The sequence below is a fragment of the Lepisosteus oculatus genome, chromosome 2 (assembly GCF_040954835.1).
Source record: "Lepisosteus oculatus isolate fLepOcu1 chromosome 2, fLepOcu1.hap2, whole genome shotgun sequence".
Classification (NCBI taxonomy): domain Eukaryota; kingdom Metazoa; phylum Chordata; class Actinopteri; order Semionotiformes; family Lepisosteidae; genus Lepisosteus; species Lepisosteus oculatus.
Genome location: NC_090697.1, coordinates 2,361,635 through 2,381,965, shown reverse-complemented (window position 1 = coordinate 2,381,965; position 20,331 = coordinate 2,361,635). Strand labels below are relative to the sequence as shown.

The following is a 20,331-nucleotide window of genomic DNA, read 5'->3' as shown; positions in this document are numbered from 1 at the left end:
TAGTAACATGTTGAAAAATGAAAATTCACACAAAAAGTCATAACTCTTGTAAATTTAACTATCTCCACATTTAAACGATATGACAAGTACTATACAGCAAGTGTGATGAGCTGAAATTCTAACCTTGGATATGTTGTTGTTTTACTGTTCACTGCACTGTAATGTAAATCTTGATCATTTATCACCATACAAAAATTGATAGCACTAGATTGCACAAAAAACACTTATAAGGTACAAAACTATTTTATAAATGTATTTTACATTTAAATACAGGACATGGCAATCAGAGGACATGTATTGTCAGTGTATGCTTACCACAGACAGAGCCCCGAATTAGTCGGCGCAGATGGGGTTTTTCAGGGAGGTAGCGGTATTTACAGCCAAAAACGCTGAGGTTCGAGGTATGGTCACCGAAGAATCGGAGATGTCGGTACTTTTCACCACAGCGGTAGCAAAAGTTAGTATTACACTGCGAGCAGGTCATGTGGTCACAGCCTTCTGTCCTCTGGATATGAATCTGTCAATAAAGAAATCACGTATCAGTTATCAGAGGCAGAACAAACTGAAGCACACGGACACTGGGAGGAGTGCAGAAATTTAAGAAATATACAGAAATGTTTGAATGGAGAACACATATAGGGCTTATTAATGGAACTATCACCGACTAATAACATTTTGAAAATTGAGGTGTCTTCAGCACTCTCTCTTTGCTTCCTTGTAATCTCAGAGGGGTTGAGGAAAACTCACATATATTCTTCCTCCATCTGGTTCAGTCGCGGGGCATAATCTCTCAGGAGCTGACATTGATTTTGCATGACTTTTACCACATCTTGGTAAAGCTCCTTCCGTCCTCTTCCGACATGACTGCCTTGGCCAGGCTAGGAGAAGAGATCTTTCTTACCGGAGTTTAATGTCTGGACAAGCCAGACGACCCACCTAGTGGAGCTGATGACGGAGGATCAGTGCTTTAATGGTTGTAATGCCTGTGTAGGAGAGAATACTAACGGTCACCTGTCATCTCACTTGATACACACAATCTTCCACAAACAGCAGCTCCAGTCCATTTAAATATGTCATGTACATTCTCCATGTTTAAGCCCCATACAGTAAGGTAGGCATGATGACCTGCACAACAGACCAGCAGTCTGGTTTCAGTTTCAATGTTGTGATCCTTAAACACCTGCTTCCTCAAAGTTCCCTCATCATGGTGTGGGTGATGCACAGCATTCTAAAGCCAGTGATCCCGGACCTGAAATGATGGAGCTGGGGCTTCTTCTTTTGCAACAGATAGTGGAATGAATGGAAGGATTTTCCAGAGTGTCTCATAAAAAAATTGTTCTTGTAAATGGTTGACAATAAAAATTATGCTTGCTGTCCCTTTAAAGAAACTGACATGCCACTGCAATGTGTGGAGAAGCTCCGCAGCAGGAGGAATGGGACTATTCAGGTCTTATACTGATCCCTGTAATTCCTATAGTTGTTGCCTTTCTGGAAGATTTTTACATGGTATCCATGAGATCATTCAAGATTATCTTCAGGTTCGTATGATGAGAGAGTGTTCCTGTTCACTTGACTTAATTCCATCCCATGCTGCGGCCCTGAAGGTCTTCATTTGTGTGATGACTTCACCTCATTGATTGTTGGTAGAATTCCACGTTTGTCGTTAATTGGATGTTGTGGAACAAAACTGAACACACTATCATTGACTGTGGATTCTTGATTTAACAGATCTTCAGGATGCTCCTTTCAATGGGCACTGACAGCTCACCTTTTCTTTGTTAAGTCTCCCTGAACCAGAGAATGAAGCAGCATACTTCTGTACTTCATCCTGTCAAGGGAGATCTACTGAACGTTACTAGATGTCCAGTTTCCACAGTAAGGAATTGACTCTGGAATGAATTAATAATCATGATCTCAGTGTCTGTTTAAAGATACTGTTATTTTAGTATTAAAGATCACAGCTTTATTCTCTTTAAAAAATAAAGGTACCATTTATTCTACAGACAATATTACTTAGCGGGCTCCAGACAAAGTGATATGTTAGCCTAAAATCAGATGTCTCCTAAAGGACGCACCTTGCACCTTGGACACTTCTGAGCATTCCTCTGCCCATGCTCAATTGCACTGGCCCAGTGGCGTAAGAGCTTGTCTCCCTTCCTGTAGTCCTTGCAGTTCAGACCATCATGCCAGGGAGCGTGGCACCTGAAGCACCACACAAACTGACACTTCGGACACTGCACCTGCAGGAGCAAAGTCAGACAAATCAAGACTCTGCACCTGAAGGAACAAATCAAGACTCTGCACCTGTAGGAACAAATCAAGATGAACATGGTAGATATATATATACTTGTATACAAGACAGTATCAAAGACAGTAGAAAGATAATGACATATAATCTAATAAAGGCAACACTACTGTGATAAAGGAAAAAAAACATCTATATGAGGTCAATCTATATGAAAGAATGCATTTTTAAAGATTTATTAATCAGTAACACACCCCTTTACTGAAACATGATCCATGACACAAATCAGCAGAAATACTAGGGAATTACATACATCTGCCTGTTTCCCAGCAACCCACCCCTGTGTGACCAGGAGAGTATTGTATACAGTAGGATCCAGACAAGGAGTGAACACTGAGAAATAATTCCTCACTCATTGCTTTTGACATTTAATGACACATAAATAACATAATAATAACAGTACAATAAGCACACTGTGAAAAACTCCAAAACATGAACAAGCTACCATTTAGAATATCCTAATTATTTCTATTTATGCCACAAAGCTATGAATGTATGAAAACATATATTTTGATATACATATATACATTATTATTATTATATATTATTATATACATATAATATATATATATAATATACATATTATTGAAAAGTAATCTGTAACATCCATATTAAATTCTCTATTATCTATATTCTCTACCTTGTGAGAAAAATCTAAATTTTAAAAAAAGAATTGGCACCTCGTTAAAATTACAAAGAGAGAATGATGTGCCAATGTGTTTATTATGCAGTGTAACATACTTCAAAATACAGAGTAAAGGAATAAGTAATTCATTTTCCTCTGTGCATATCACTTAAAAAGTTAGAATTTCTCTGTGTTGCAGGAAATATAGTCAGGAAACTCATTATTTAATTAAAACATATAGTGATGTAGTTTCAGACAGTCTTGGAAGACTGTGGTTCCACAATGCACAGTTTTGTCTTGCATTGCTGTGTTCTGTAATTGTTCTGTAATTTTGGCTTTTGATATCTTTCTGGTACAGGAGGTATTTTAAGATTCAAAGACTCCTACAATGAAAATAAATCAGAATCCAAAATGATCCATACCGCTTAACCTCGGCCCTCGCTTACAGACTGCTGCCTTTTCCCCCAGCTCTACCTGTTCCCAGGATCTTTCTGTGAGGGAAAGCCCTAGACCACCCCTTGGCCTCACACTGCTGCTCACTCTCATCTCCAACACAGCTGGAGAATGTTCAATGGCTGAAAAATGTTTTCTTCTTCTTTTTTATTCCTTTTCAGCCTGGAATTACAACTGTAGTTTCTCCCCGGCTCCTCCCTCTCACCTCACTGGTGAGAATGCTGTACAGTATATTGGAAAACATACAGAATAAATCGTAGCATGCCGGAGAGAAAGCACGCTTACTTTGTATCTGCTCTCGGACTTGCTGGGTGTCTTGCTCTTGAGGGAGGTGAAGTGGTTGCACTGTGGGCAGGGTTTAGTGCTGGAGTCTACCCTGCTCAGCTCCAGGAAGTACATGTACTTGGCTATGTCCTCACCAGGCAGGTGTGCCAACACTGTGCTGTCCTCCAGGTGCTCACTGCACTCCGTGATGGGACATGTAATACCCACGCGCCCCAGATGGACCTGTGGGCGACAAAATTAACCAGTGCACTTAGTGCAGGGATACAACAACAGTATAAATCAGCAGTGAAAGACTAAGTATTTTTAGTCTTGCATAGAGTGAAAACATTCATTGACCGATTGCTGCCTTCCTATTGACTATTGATCAGATTCCCATCCTTTCAGCCTCCTTTTCGCACAGCCCTACCCATTCTCACGTTGCAAAACACATTAGTGTCACACTGTGACACCGCGGCTCGTCCGTGTCCGTGAGGTCAACCCAAGAGCACAGTGCGGTGATGAGCCTGCAAACACTGTCCAGAGCTGTGGTCAGAACAGGCAAAGTTTGCACCCGAGTAGACACTGTTGAAAAGCTCCGAAAGAATCCAAAGCCAAAGTCAGGCCAACAATCCAAGTCTGTAGCCTGGAGCAGAGTGCAAATGAAATTAGTGACCGCAGTCGTAACAAAGCAGGGTCGGCTGATAGTCAGGTATCCCGCTAGGCAAGGTCAGAATGTAGCAGAGTTCAGAGAGAAGCACAAAGCGGGGAATGCAAAGCAAGAGAAGAGTTGTGGCCCAGAGCAGAACTCTATAACAGAGCCCCAAGTAAAGCCAAGGCAGATCTTACACAGGCCTGATCCTGAGACGGGTGTGGTTGTAAGTGCACAGGTGGTACAGGCTTCTTGTCTGATAGTTTAACCATGGCAACCAGCTGACGGACAGGTGAGCTGAGACTCCACCGGTTGCCATGGAAATGCTAGATCGCTCTGCAACACCTCAGCGGGAGTGAGGATAAAATTAATACGCAAAACAGATTCATGTCACGTAACAAGTCAATTTCTCGTTCTTTTTTCAATTGTTTTTTACCTCCCTTTTCTCTGTTGTCAAATTCTTTTTATTACATTTTATGTTATTGTATTGGAGGATCAGTAACATAGTAGTGTTCTAAGGAACAGACTGCATGAATTTAGAAATCATTAATTAAAAAGAAGTTTTTCATTTTTCAAATTGCAAGCAATAAACGTAACCTACGTCTTTCCATCGAAAACCGATTAGTGTACAGAAAGCAGAGTGTAGATTGCTCTCCATACCACATTCTGGAGTACTTCACAAACTAGGCAGGTACATGGATGAGACAAAAACAAGAGACTTAGACTTGCAAAACTGCAATCAGAGGAAATGTAATGCAAAAGCACAAAATATATATAAAACGGGATATTCCAAGCTCTAAGAACACGCTGCGTCTGCCTCGAGGACGTCTTTAAAACAAGAGGTTGTGGACGTCTGGAGCTACCCATCATGTACCCAGCAGTACATGTTGCCAAATCTGATCATCTGTGAACTGTGACTGAAACATAAAAAAGAATTGAGTAAAATATGTATTTTCTTTTACATATTGCACATAAAAAGGTTGATGTGAAATTAGCACAAACATACTGTCATGCCATGCAAACTAAATTGGGCAAAGACTCTACTATAATGGCAAAAAAGATACCCTGAATTCAGTCTGTTCCATCTCAGCCTAACCAAATACCACACCATTAAGTGAACTGAACCATGACATGAACTCTAAAAAAATGTATTAAAATCCATGAGGACCTATGAGGACCATGAGAATCCATGAGGATCTATGAGGACCTTACTATCTTCACACCTGAAGAAGGCTCCATAGCTGAAACGTGTTTCTTTTCTTCTCTTTCCAGCAGGGAATGAACCTTTACTTGTTCCTTTGCTTCATTACTAACAATTTAACATGTCCCCAGCATGTAACTGGAGCTACAAATAAGGCACAGCAGTTGACAATGTGGTCTATCTTCAACTATCCTTACTACATTTTACAGGTGCGCTACTGAGTGGTACCCTTTCTTCTGACTGCCCCATCATCTCATATCTCCAACCAACTAAACTGTGTAACCTCCTTGTTCACAGCTCCCTTGACCGCCCCCAGCTCTCACCCACACCAGGCACTTTCCCTTGCAACAGAGCTGGCTGTATCACCTGTAAATATTTGTTCAATACCACGCTCATTCAGGGCCCCTCTAGACAGGTCCTGATCACTCAGATTACATCATATATTTCCAGCAACCTTATTCACTGCATCTCTTGCAGTAAATGCCCAGCCATCTACATGGGTGAAACAGGAAGGAGACTTGGAGACCATTTCAGGGAACATGTCAGGGCTGCGAGGATCAAAGATCTCTCCAAGCCCATCATCTCTCATTTCACCTCGAATGGTCATGATCATACTGATCTCTCCGTTTGACTCCTCACAGAGGGGTTTCAGAACTCCTATTGCAGAAAGACATCCAAAACCAAAATTAGCCTGAAACTAGGATCACACCTTCCCTCTTTTCTCAACGACAGACTCGTTTCCTTCATTTGCAGGTTTTGACTTCACACCTCTCCTCACCTCTTGACTTCTCACTGAGTCACGGTACTCCTTCTCTCCTGCTCCCGCCTCCTCTCCACTCCTGGCTGTTGTTCTCCCCTGCTTTATCAACTGCAGGTTTTCCTCTCTCTCACACACCCGAAGAAGACTCCACAGCCACAGGCTCCTCTTTTCCTCTCTTTTACTTGTTCCTTTGCAGCCTATGCATGCAGACACAACTTCAGCTACCCACTTGAAATTTTTACAACTTGCTGTCTCAGGAAGGCTGGGAGTATTGGTAAGGATAAGAATCATCCTGGTTCCTCACTTTTCTCTCCCCTTCCTTCTGGAAAAGGTCATAGGAGTACAAATGCACAGAGCACCACATTCAAAGACAGTTTCTATCTGCAAGCTGTCAGATTATTGAATTCTACCCCTAACACTGACTCACACTGATGTTTGTTTTCTTCTCACACTGCTTCTCTGATTTGTATTTAAGTTGTATGTTATTGTTGCTGTTCTGTGTTTATGTTTGCTGTTTCCTTAATGTCTTTGTATCAGAGCTTATCTTATCTTAATAAGCATCTCATCGTACTTGGTCATATGACAAATAAACTGACCTGAACTTCAGATGGATGGATATAACAGACAGATGCACAAAATTGTGAAAATCTTAAGGTCCCACATACACCAGCTGAAAGGCGAAGAGATGATAACGTTTTAGGGTTATTGACAATAACCCTATATTGTCTCTAGATGACAACAGACATTGTCACCTATGATAACAGCACAACACCAAAGTGCATTAAAATTAGAAACTAACAATACGTTTCATATTCATTTGCATTGATGTTCCTTCTCAGCAGTAATGTTTTCTTCCACTCCGTATTGAAAATAATAAACCAGTATAAGAACAAGTGACAGGTGGTAATGTGGCCAGTCTGTGTAATCTGATTGTAGGTTACTTTTTCAAAGTTCTCATCCAGCTTCATTACAGTTTTTTTTTTAACTGGCTCTAAAATTTGAAACACTCCTCCTCTATTCATATTTTGAGTAATACTGTAACTTTTCCTTAATTGTGCTATAGGTGATAACCTTTGTTCCTACATAATATATGCATTGCGCTTCTTGTTAACAACATCTTTACAAACCATTCTTTCACTACTATCTCCTTTTTCAAATCATCCTAGGCTAAAATACTCAGTTGCATTAAAGTAATGTCTACTACAATACATATCCAGAGAAATGAATCAGCCACCAAACAAACTGAGCATCACAAGACAAAGGTATTGACATTTAATACATCAGAAAGGGCTCAACCAATCTTTAGGCTATAAGCCAATGATAAAAAATAAAATTTGCCCCATACATCATAGGTAGGTCCCTTTTCAGGCCATAAAGGCCCCTGGGGAATGGGGGGGCAAGGGCCACCATTTTTCTCAAAAACCCGACACTGGAGGTGGAGGTGACGTGGTCATCATCACACTCCAGGTGGCCTATTACCCCCAGAAGGATTAACCCCCAGTACTGGTACTCATTTGGAAAGCAGGCTGAGTGGACATGTGATCCGTCTGGAAGGAAATAGAGCATGCTACATCGCTGTCCCCTGCCTGGAACTGAACCCAGGACCTTCCAGTCAGGAGCTGGTCGCCCATACATCATACTAATGAGAAATTTACTAAACAAGAAGAGTCAATAATCCTCTGCAATGTTTTAACATTTAATTGAATACAGAGACCTCAATTAGCCCAATCAGGTTTGGGCAATAAAATTGTAATCACTGTGTGGAAAAATTCTGCACTCTTCTTATTTCTGTTTGCTTCTTAAAAGCTGTATTCTACAATAAGTTAGTCATGACGGGTTTTGCTAATGGGTTTTTTGATCACATACTGGCATTAAAAAAAAATAAAGAAACAGGCTAAGACATTTTATAATAGGATCAGGTTTCCAAAAGGAGAATGCTTTATCCCCTCAAATGAGAGCAAGTGATGGGAGAAATTTAATTTCAGTGTCATTTGGTATAATTGCATTCATCAGCTGATCGAGTCCCTTTAACCCAGTAAAGCAAGGTGTCATAAACCCGCACTGTATGGTAGTTCTTAACAGGACATGACACACAATTAGAAGCTAATCCCCTGTGCAGAGCTCTTTCCCACAATGGTGGCACTAACGAGTCTCCAGGATAATGACACAGCCGCTCCTCTCCCAGAGATTCTTTATATGGCTGTCAGAAAACATAAAAGACCACGAGCTGGAAATGCACTGCTCGGTCGGTCCCTTGAATATGCCAACAGATGTAATGGCTTGAAAACTGTGAAACTGCTATACAGTGATGAGATTTGCAAGAATCGTATTATTCTCTGGAGGAAGGGCTTTCAGCACACTTGGGTGTAGTGAATAAGGCAAATTAATATAATTGTTGTTGTTAATATTATATTATAATTATTAATACGGATATCATCAAGTAAATGATTACTGTTTGCATGGTTCCATTTGGTACAGTGTCTATACGTATCTACTATATGTCAGCTGGGTAATAATAGAAATCAAATAGTATTTACTAAATAATATTTCGCTAAAGTTTTTTTATTATTACTATTATTTCAATTCATAAAGTGTTGTCATCCTCAAGAATCCCTAAGCACTTTACACGCATTGTAAAAAAGGCTGGAGCCATTGTATGCCAGCAGCCCCAGTAGACAGCAGGTCAGGCAGAGAAATTAGAAACTGCTTAACCTGTTGAATTAACAGGTTGCACACCCTACTACAGAACAGTATTAGTTTTCCACACGCTAAGAAATAAAATAAATTTCTTGGCATCAACTGAATGTTTGAGAACTGAAGTTTTGGAAGAACAATGATGTTGTGTATGGAAAGCATTCCGTAATGAATGCTTAGAACATGAACCTTCCCTCGTCAAGTCTACTCTTAGAAGATTAAACTAAAATTTAACAATTAATTCCATACAGAATTACCCTCGTGATTTATACTGCCAACATCTCTTACTGATCCTATTTACCCCCAGCAAACTGTCCATCTAGTTTAAGGTACAACATGGCAGTATACAGCAAAACTAACTGTAGGTTCATTCTTGGGTGACACATAGATGCAGAAACAACAGTTCAGTAACTAATTAACATTTTCCATAAGATATTAACAATTAACAGACAACAATTTTCTAGAAGATATTAATTCTAGATGAACCGGTCAGCAAGCCCATCTCAAATCATGTTGGAAGAAAATAGAGGAATTGCATGTTTTTATCACCAGATAGAAATGACAGAACATTAATCAAAAGTTCAACTGTCACAGAGCATCAAGCAGGCTTGCTCTAAATACTGGAAAGAGATTTACAGGCAAGAGGTTTCTGTTGTCTAGCCCATCCTAGTCATAGACAAACTGGTTCAACAGTGACAGCTACTATTCATGCAAGTGTGTAAATGCAAACAAAACTCCTACACAGGATCCAGGCCAAAGCGCTTAATTGCCGTTTAATTGCCAGCACAAGGATGGAGAGGATCAGAGGGCTGATGCCAATACCCTGGAATTTAAAAGCCAGCATCTTGAACCTCAAAATTAAGTCTCAGCATTTCCATCAATAATCCATCTTTTTCTCCACACTGCATCAAGGGATTCCTGGCATCAAAGAAAACAGAAAACACGACAAATAACTGGTACTGCTGGATTTAAGACAGATAAATTTCGTGCTGCTGCATTATTAAGTAACTTCAGTTACTGAGAGAATAAACTTTTCAAATTACTTTCATGTACTTACTCTTCAGTGATACAGCTTACTTACTCTCCTAAAAATCATTAATCATTGTTGAGAATATTTGTTGTTTGTAGATTTCTATTGTGCAAGAACAAAACAGCTTTTCCAAGTCTAGCTAACTAACGCTGCTACTCCGAGAGATGCAAAACAGGTGTTGTTGATAGGTAGCTCATTATTTGCAAACAGTTCCACCAGTGTGTCAGACATCACACTGCAGAGTGAACTGTCCTTCAAGGAAGGACTGAAAGCTATAAAATGTAATTGGAAAAAGTGTTTTTTCTTTTCTAATCAAATAAGCACTGCTTAGATATATTGTGGGCAGCTGCTGAAGTCTACAGGCTCCCCAGGCAGATGCCAAATTAGTTTGAATTCTAACTGGTTAACTGTCCACAACCTCCCAGGCAGACAACAAACAAGGACAACTTTTAATATAACCTTAGATAAACTTTTAAAAGAAAAGGTATAACTTGGAGAGAAAGGAAAAAAATTAAACCAAAAAAAAATGTCCTCATTGTACTCATGGAGTGCACATGCTGTGTTGGAACAGTGCCTTGTTTGGAATTAGAGACAGATATATGACTGAAACCAGAAACTAAATTAATACACAGGGAAATAAATTCATAACCTGAGATTAAAATAGTAGGCAGGCAAATCTGACTAAAGGATAATCTGCTACATTTAGCTTTTAGACTTTTATTTGCAGCCTTAAGCATTCTGACTCCCCTTCCAAGGGCAAACCTTTCCAATAAACTGTGAAAACTCTGAGTGCTATTTTTAAATAACTTTAATCTTTGAAGCGTGTTAGAATATTATAAAGTAGGTTTTTATAATTTACTGTAAGAAATATTACCAAAATTAGATCTTTCATCTCTTTATCCAATGCTAAGAAAGCAGTAAATGCCTTTATTTTCTCTAGATTGAACTACTAGAGCTGTCTTTAAGCCAAGCCCTATTATCACTACAGTTTATACAAAACACAATTGCAAGGCTCTTTACCAGAACAAAAATGACAGTATTTCGCTAAGGGGAAAGAAGTATGGACAATTTATCTTTGCTATATGGTTGTTGTTTGAGATTATTTTTACCAGCGTATTGCTCTTGACTTTATTTTGTCGCCTTTAAGGTTTCAGTCCTTTTTGTTCCTGTCCATTCCCAAAATGATTACAAAAATAGGTATAATTTTAGCCTGTGAAAGTTAAATATGGACAACAGTTATCACATTTGATTGTTACAGAGTATCATTTAATTTTTTAAGTAAGTATTCTAGGTCTTGAATAAATAAGACAATGCAGGGCAGAATATTTTGGATTTGAAGTTCATTTTCAGCACACCTATCTACTGTATGTGTCTATCACTGTCCAACTAAACACCCACCTAGCTAGCTTTCTGCTCCCGCTGAAACCTCATCCCCAACTGTCAGTGGTTATCATTAGAGTCCAAGTGTTCAGCTACACATCTCTCTGATATATTACAGTACTCGGCAACGCTGTGGAAGCACTGTAATCCAGCTTCTTTTTGGCCCTGAGTTTAGTCTCTGCACATTTGTTTTAATATATGGAGCTGATGGGGAAGTAACTGTTCTCAGCCAACATTTCGTTTTTAATAAGTACTTTGCCTTTCCCCGAAGTTGTGCAATAATACCATTATATAAATATGCCAGGAATTAAAAAAGGCACTGTATAAAACACAGCAGGTAGAATATCCTTTCTTGTCCTATTTATGAGTCCAGTTTAGATTAGCTTCTATCATGCCAAAACTGAGATGGTTAGTAACCATAGTAAATACCTTCAGTTACTGTATGATGATGAACAAGCCTATAATTCAGCTTTACCAGAGGCTCCCTGCACCAATCGTGTTGAGGCGGCATCACAGTGAAAACTCCAGCCTCATCACTGAGTGGATGACAGGGGACGACAGTGAAGATAAGTGCAAATGTTTGCAGGACATTGAAATGCCAACTCTGTTGAAAGAGGCTCTTTTAATGATGTTCTATGCCAGCCATGAAAATAAAATTTAACAAGACATAATCCTTCATCAAGATGATTGTGAGCTGTATACCTGGTACTAGTTAAAGAAATGTTGATTACTAGACCCAGCTGTTTCACTTCTGTTTTAAATTAGGGGGGAGGCAAGAAACTAAGAAACTGCCTAAGTAAATTCAAGTAAATGCTGTGCAGTGATGGCATTGAGTTTACCATAACAAGATAATGGTGACGTGCCCCCATAAGTCCACTCCTCTGTGTAATGAAGTTCGCCATATAGACAATGCATGGACTTTCTTGACATACAGTACAGCAAAAATACACTCTGTGCATCAGCATGCCTTTTAACACTGCATGCCTGGGAATATTCTGCACTAATGAGAATGAACACAACTGGATGTTGACAGAGTGAGGAACTAAATTGATAAGCTATTCTTACTTAATGACAGCAACTGACAGCTCCCACTGTCTCCCTTCAGAAGCACCCTCCAAGGAACTGAAAGAGCAAGCAGCAGAAGGCCAACAACCAGACCTAAAATCTTCAAATTTTCTTAGACAGACACAGATCTGCTATGCCAAAAACTACCGTATAATAAGTAAAGCAGCTGTCGTCTGTGTGCATTTCCTGAAATACATTTAAAGATTCTCCAATCCTTCCTGGATTATTAGATCCATATTTGCATGATGACATGATTAGTCTAATTACTAAATATACCTACTAGGCCCAGAAGCATACTCTCACAAGCAGATGATAATAATAATTGCTAACACTTATATAGCGCTTTTCTGGACACTCCAATCAAAGCGCTTTACACCACCACCACCACCAAAGTGCAGCATCCACCTGGATGCTGATTCATAACTCTCACCACACATCAGCTCTCAGTGGGAGGAGAGAAGAGTGATGAAGCCAATTTATAGAGGGGGATTATTAGGAGGCCATGATTGGTAAGGGCCAATGGAAAATTTGACCATGATGCTGGGGTTACACCCCTACTCTTCCAGAAACGCCATGGGATTTTTAATGAGCACAGTCAGGACCTCGGTTTTACATCTCATCCGAAGGACGGCGCCTGTTTAGAGTATAGTGTCCCCGTCACTATACTGGGGCATTAGGACCCACATGGACTGCAGGGTGAGCACCCCCTGCTGGCCCCACTAACACCTCTTCCAGCAGCAGCCTTAGTTTTTCCCAGGAGGTCTCCCATCCAGGTACTGACCAGGCTCACACCTGCTGAGCCTCAATGGGCTGCCAGCTGTGAGTTGCAGAGTGATATGGCTGCTGGCTACCATAGATACCAAGAAGGATCATTATATATACCAAGAAGTTTACATTATACCGTCTGTAATCATAACTCTCACAGTCTAATTCCTATGTGAGTTACAAGCCTACTGAGACCTCGAACTCTGTTACCTCGTTCACTGCCAAATTAAATTTGCACTTTAATAATAATGCATGGCCATGGTAGCATCTATCTGCATGAAGTGAAAAGAAAGTGCTATCAATTAGCTTTTAAAAAGGTGGCCTCCTACTTTCAGATGATCCACATGATGTAAAATAAACACCTTTCATCTTGTATTTCCACAGCTTTCATCTGTTTGAAATACAATCATCACAGATTAATTCAGAATTGGGTTTAATATACTACAGTAGAATATTCATAACATTTTCAAAGGCTGAGTTTGCTTACATAGTTATTTCAAAATCAATCCAAATGGTGCTTACACTAGTTGTTATTAAACAGAGTGTGATAAATATATATTTATATTTCAGATTTTGTCTTTGTCACACATAGTAATGAGATACTGCAGAACTCATATTCAGTCTTCTTGATAATGTTTTCATTGTCACAACATGCGCAGTATTTACTGAATTCTTGCAAAATAATCTATATTACTTCACTTGAAAATTGAGCTCCCAGAATTATGTTAAGCTGCTATAACGTTTATTTACTACACAGACCTCAATATTGGGCAGTTTCCCCAGATGACCTTTGATGTAACTGATGGGTGCACTTTTTATTACTATTTATTACTTACTTACTAATTGCTGCTATAAAAGTAGTACAATAAGGAAAAAAATGAAAATAAGACAATTGCTGAACTGAGTACAGTATAGATACCTGTATGCTTCTCTACATATTTTTAATTGTTTTCAGAAACCCCTATGAGCAAATAAAGAGGTGAGGATTAATATTTAGTACCAACACTGTTTGACCACACTAGGATTCTTCAATTCATCCATATGAATCCATCCACTGCAGAAATACAGCTCCAACCCCACAGTTTGAAGTAGCAAATGCTGTGATTTGAAAGCCAAGAGAACACACTAATACCAATACACAGAGTCATCTCTAGTCCCACCATTATTTTTTTATTTGAACTCCTACAGTAAGTCAAAGCTATCAGGCATGATAAGTTACTTCGGCCTGTTTTATTTGGAATTTTCCAACCACTTTGAGAGTTTTATTAACAAATCTGAAATGCACAATTAGGTTTTCTATATCTACTAAGCACAGCAACATCCTCTCTCCTCTCTGCATCACTGCATTTCAGGAGTGCAATTTTACAATCCTTTAATAATGTGCTTAACTGATAACAACAAGGGCTTTACCTTATCGTGACCTCAGCTCCATTGACTATCTTTATGTAAGCAAGTCCTGGGGGTCACTTTAAAATTCTAGATGGAACTTTACTGTATGTAAAGGCCAAACAGCTACTGATGAAAATAAAATCAAGGGTCCCATTCTCTACTGTGGGGCATCTAATGTACTATTATGGCAGATGCTTTGGTCAAAATGAAACTGCTTTGTTTTGTATTTTACATATTTTTTATTCAAACAAATTAATTGAAATGTAATTTCTGCACCCGGCTCTTAAATTTCATTTCGCATACGCAAACAACACTTTCTAAAGTCTCTTAATACTTAGTACACAGACAGCAGTAAAAATACACCTGACGGATGTGTCATACATTTTAAAAACAAAGCCTTTAACAAAGTTACAGCTAAGCTTTCAGGCTGGTAAACACAGAGGTTAAGGTGGATTTTCTGGTTTACTCTAGTTAATTAACTTCTTGGTAAATCATCAGTCTTTTGTGCTAATAGCAGCATAAGAAGCCATAGGAGAGGTAGGAAGAACAGAAAAGAGAGAGGACACAAGGAAGGGAGAGTAACAGATTGACAAACCAATCTGCTGTCTTGCTGTCCTCTCTTGTAGGAAAGTCTGTTTTCCTTTCTCAGGCTGTAAGTGTTGTCTACTGGTTTGGTGATGCATTTTCAGAATCGACAGATGGATTCCCACTGACCGTTGGGCATCCAGGTCATAGGAAGAGAGCGTCGTATTCTTTTATTTAGCTCACTAGAGCTAGAGAGAATGTTATGTAACATTTTGTGTTGGGTGGCATTGTGGCACAGTGCTGTCTCACAACCCTGGGGTCCTGAGCTCAATTCTGGACTTGGGATTCTTCCTGCATGGACAGGACTCTGAACTGGGTGAAGTCAGAGGACTGATGTTAGAAGTTAGAAGACTGATGGATGCATAGTTTTGTGTTATGGTTATTGTTAATCTTTGTCCTGTTTTGCCTCTCATTTATTACTCTTTTGACAGAGCAGCGCTAGAGAATATAGAACTCAAATAAATAGAAATTGGGGGTTATTATTTATTTGAAATATATTTCCCACTTTCTATTCTCTTATACAGGTGGACCTGATGGCATTCAGTTTTTACTATTAGCTGACTACAGAACGTTGGGTTTACTTTCAAGCTGTCACATTGTTTCCCCAAAATAGGTGGGGTGTTTTGTAGCTGCTTAAGAATTCTTTGTATTTACTCAACAAAAATTCCTTATTTCCTCTTCATTTCTAAACATGCTGATGACTGACATTGCGTGACTCCACCTTCTCAGGAACAGTGTCAATATTCATGAAAGACAACAGCATTTTCTATGACAAGTCTTCCAGAGTAACAGTCTTCCATTGTGATATTGTAGCTTATTCGAATCCACCATCACAAGTTTTGAAACCATGATGAACAAGACCTGCTGTATGTGCTGGTTTAAGATGCAGAAGTGTGACGATGCCAAACAGCCATTCCCCTCTACCTTGCTTTCCTGTTCCTCCAGCTGTTAGAGCACAATTTCCATCTCTCTCTACAACATGACTTCTGACAACTCTTTTTCCAGCAACTTCAGCTCCCAACAATACACACAGACTCACCTCACTCACACTCACCCACAGATATAGACTCACACACACAGGCACAGACTGTAACACTCACACTCACACTCACTCAATTCAATTAATCATGCGCTGACAAACGTACTTAGGTGAGTATGTAGTTATGTGCTTTCTGTAACTGTCTTGACATCTAAAACTAACAAACAAATATATACCATAAAAAGATAATTTACATAAACTGTCAATTCTGGCTGATTCCCACAATATAGGTCCTTTACTATACAGTGGATGTGCCTTTATTGGACAGGTTGCAAACACTGCTGTACAATAAGATATTCCCTGAATAACTGCATTCTGATTGAAGTCCATATGGTGGAAGTTGTACATCACAAAGCACTGCAGTAATTGTATCAAGCCCAGGACAACAATGCTTGATGATTACAACAATCAACTGAAGAGCTGTACCTCCACTGATGTCTTTTTCAAAGGACAGATTCGGATCAGGCACAGAGGCAAATGCACGCCATTTCGAGCCAATGAATTTCAACAGCAGGCATTCACTCCAAACTACTATAAAATATTCTACACCATGAATCTGAAAGCTCCAAGCCTGCAGTACATTCTTCACATAATACTGTGAGTCAAAGTCCGGTTTGTGAGAAAGAGCATTCATTGCAATCCACTAATTATCTATTTTCTAACCGCTTTATACAATTCACTGTCATGGGGGACTGGATCCCCCCATTCCAGCAAGCAATGGGCGCAAGGCAGGGTTCACCCTAGACAGGACACAGGCCATCACAGGAGCTGACCGATGAAAATGATAAGGGAACACAAAACCTATTTTGCTTTTTTAAATCTTAAAATAATGACACACTCTGTTTTTACATTTTATCAGTCCACTGCATGCAGCCCTTGATTTTGTATCTGATGGAAGCACATTTAGCTGTAACTGCAGGCATGGGTCTTTCTGGCTAGGTCTGTAGCAGCTTTGCGCACTGGTTTGGTGTGATCTCTGCCCATTCTTCTTGAGCAGATTTGCTCAAGCTCTCTCACTTTGTTTAGGGATCATTGATGAGCAGAAGTGTTCAAGTCTGTTTACAGAAGCTCAGGAGGACTCAAATCAGGACTTTGACTGGGTCACTGGAAGACATTCACTTTCTTAATCTTATGTCACTCCAGAGTAGCTTTGACTTTTGACTTTGACCAAATTTTAGGGCTTAATCAGGCTTTTCTCTAGGACTTGCTAGTACGTTGCTCCATCTTTGACCTGATCGATCTCGACAAGCTTCCTATTTATTGCTGAAAGGAAGCAGAACCATCACATGACTTTGCTACTGGTGTGCCTGTCACATTGCAATTCTTGCAAACTCTCGCTCCAGCCTGTGACAAGATCAGAGGTTTGTGACAACATGGCAATAATACAGTACTTTCACAAAGTTCACGATTAGGTGCTTAATTCCGAATTTGTAAAACTGTGAGATACTGTCAATTAATTGATTTTGTAACCGAGATTTAACAACCAGTTTGAGAAATTAGTACTGCAGTTTCCCTTTAAACAAGGAAATGCTCTCTAGTGTAGTGTAAAAAAGACACACTGCTTCTCAGACAACATCCATTATCAACATTTCTTAACAGCTCTGGTGTTGAGGAGCCCAGGTTCCTCTGATTGCATTTTAATTGAACCGTCAGTTAATTGTCAATTGCTGGCTTAACATGATTTTTAGCTACTGGCTGAACATGCCTACAAAACAGGAGTCTCAAAGTCAATTTAAACTAAACTTGGCCAAGAGTCTTCTGGATTGTATTCCAGCCAGAGTAGCCAATTAAACCATGAAACTCATTATCCTCTTAGCGAGACAACCTCACCTTTTTTTCCTCTCATGCTCCTTTACAACCGATTGCGCAACATTTAATGAATTAAAAATACAGTTACCCGTTACACACCATACTGTACCTCAGAGCCTTGTTAGAAGTATTATAATTATGCATTTAGTTAATTAAACCAACTATGCAAATAAGAAGTTGATTAAAAACCAGAAGACACTAGGGCCTCCAGGAATTACGTTTGAGACTCCTTGCAATAAAATATACAAAGACTGGCACTCTTGAGTACAAGAGCTAAAAAAACACATTGTTATACAATCTCTGCACATACCCAGTACAAAATGTCTTGGAGACAGACTCTACTTTCATATGCAGAATCTCTGGTCTTTGATATACTCTGCAAAAACCACCTACGATCAGTCAGGTTAAAAATGATACCTAGCAATGTACACTTTTTCTACCACTTGAAGCTCCAAATACAAGATCAAAGCAAACGTTGTAGTCGGGACCTTAAGTCTTTAAATACTATTACAAAAACAGTTAACTACATTTAAGCAGAGTACAGTAGTCTGGTAAGAATCCTCTTCAACCGGGTGCTACTACCACACAGCACCAAAGCAGCCTTTGTCAAAGCCTGTTAATCTTATCATGGTCTCTATACTATACCGGTTTTGATGCTGAGAACCCCAGTATTCTTCTTGCTAAGCTGGACAGTGTATCTGGCATTTCTAGTTCAGCCCTCAGATGGTTTACTACTTATTTCCTACAGAGATGGCAATCTGTCTCCATGAGTGTGTTCAGGTCTGTTACTGCATTGGTCTCCTCTGGTGTCGCCAAGGATGGTGTGAATTTCCACCTTAACGCTGACGAGACGTACTGGAAAATCAAACACGACAGGACAGCGGCTGCCTCTTTGTTTACAAACTGCGTTGCTGTCGTTAAACCTCAGATCCTATAATATTTTTGTATTTATGGAGCAGTGAATAGACTGAGGGCATGTTACTAGGTTCCCTGCATCAACACCGAAAATTATAATTATGCAGTTAGTTTAATTAAATCAACTTTAATTGTTGTCTAATCGAGGCAACAGGTAGCAATTTCTCTTTCCATGCTCCTAGGCTGTGAATTACTCTTTTCTAGGAGAATAGGAATTATGGATTTATTGTAATTCTGCATTTTTTCGGGAAGTTATTTGTTTTCTCCATTGTCCTTTTCTTTGCAATTGCTTGTTTCTACATTCGTTACCCAGCTCCTGGGGAACCCTGAATAAAGAATATACCTTAATTGTGCTTTACTTACTGCAAACATCTACAGTATAGGTATCTGCGGTACTACAGTTCACTTCTCAGGTCTAATTGATGTTGTATGTTCTGTTTATTCTCAGTTCTGTTTTTGCATAGTTTGTTAATAGATTGACTTCCCAGTTCAGTAAGAACTGCTTTTATAAATTCAGTAAGGTGACTAATAGGAAATGATGTGTAATACTAATTCACACCCTCTGATGTTTTCCTCCTAATCTCACCCCAGAGGTTTTTCAGGAATATAACCCCAAAAAATATCATGACAAGACTGACAGGGCATCTACAGAATGCTTACATATGAAAGGTTAAATAGGTCAAAGTTAAAAGAGGTAAATTTTTGAATTAACATTGGGATTAACAAGCAGATTTAGCAGCTGCTCTGGTAAAGCTCACAATAATTCTATGAAATAAACATTCAAGGTAAATGTTTCAAACTTGAACGCTTTGAGAAAGTGAGTTTCTGGACACAGAATCTTAAATCCATCTGAGTGACAGTTGTTTCTCAGGCCTAATGTGATCACCACATTTGTAAATTATCTAGCATAAGATCCTGTCTCGATAGTTACAGTAGGCCTACTTATCCTTAGAGATATACAATCTATTTAAATTAGCTAAATTTAAATAACTGAGTAAAACTGGCAACCCACAGAACTTAATAAACTTCTGTACATCAGCTCTACAGCTAGAGTGTTAAAAATGTTGGTCTACTCGGCAGAACTGTTTTTATATCAATTATGTTGCATTATGTCTTTAGGAAGTAGGCCTACTTGTATGTTTGTTGTACAAACAAACATACAATTATTTTGTACAACATTTATGCACATTCTAAAAATCTTTTAACAGTTCACTTTTGTGAAACACATTTGTATATTTAATTAGTGACAGTGTATTTTCTCTTACTAGTTCTACTGAATATTCTGAATATTAGTTTCACAAAGGGAGAAACTTTGATTATAATTTGCATGAGATAGAATTACACCAAAACCACGGATGGTTTTCTGATAGTGATGAAAAGGCAGACTCCTTTTTTTAACATAA

General features: G+C 39.1%; 1 protein-coding gene across 5 annotated transcripts in view; it reads right to left on the bottom strand.

Moving 5' to 3' along the window:
* rnf217 (ring finger protein 217) overlaps positions 1 to 20,331 on the bottom strand; it is a 34,757-nt gene that overhangs the window by 10,046 nt on the left and 4,380 nt on the right. For 4 of the 5 annotated variants that reach the window (XM_069195799.1, XM_006626447.3, XM_015359933.2 and 1 more), the window contains exons 2-4: positions 3,669 to 3,890; positions 2,076 to 2,240; positions 316 to 517 (exon numbers count right to left, since the gene is read on the bottom strand). In XM_069195799.1, coding sequence (XP_069051900.1) covers positions 316 to 517; positions 2,076 to 2,240; positions 3,669 to 3,890 — 589 coding nt within the window. Of the gene's footprint in view, positions 1 to 315; positions 518 to 747; positions 984 to 2,075; positions 2,241 to 3,668; positions 3,891 to 20,331 lie in introns of those variants that run through there. The other variant, XR_001479916.2, reaches the window with a different exon arrangement.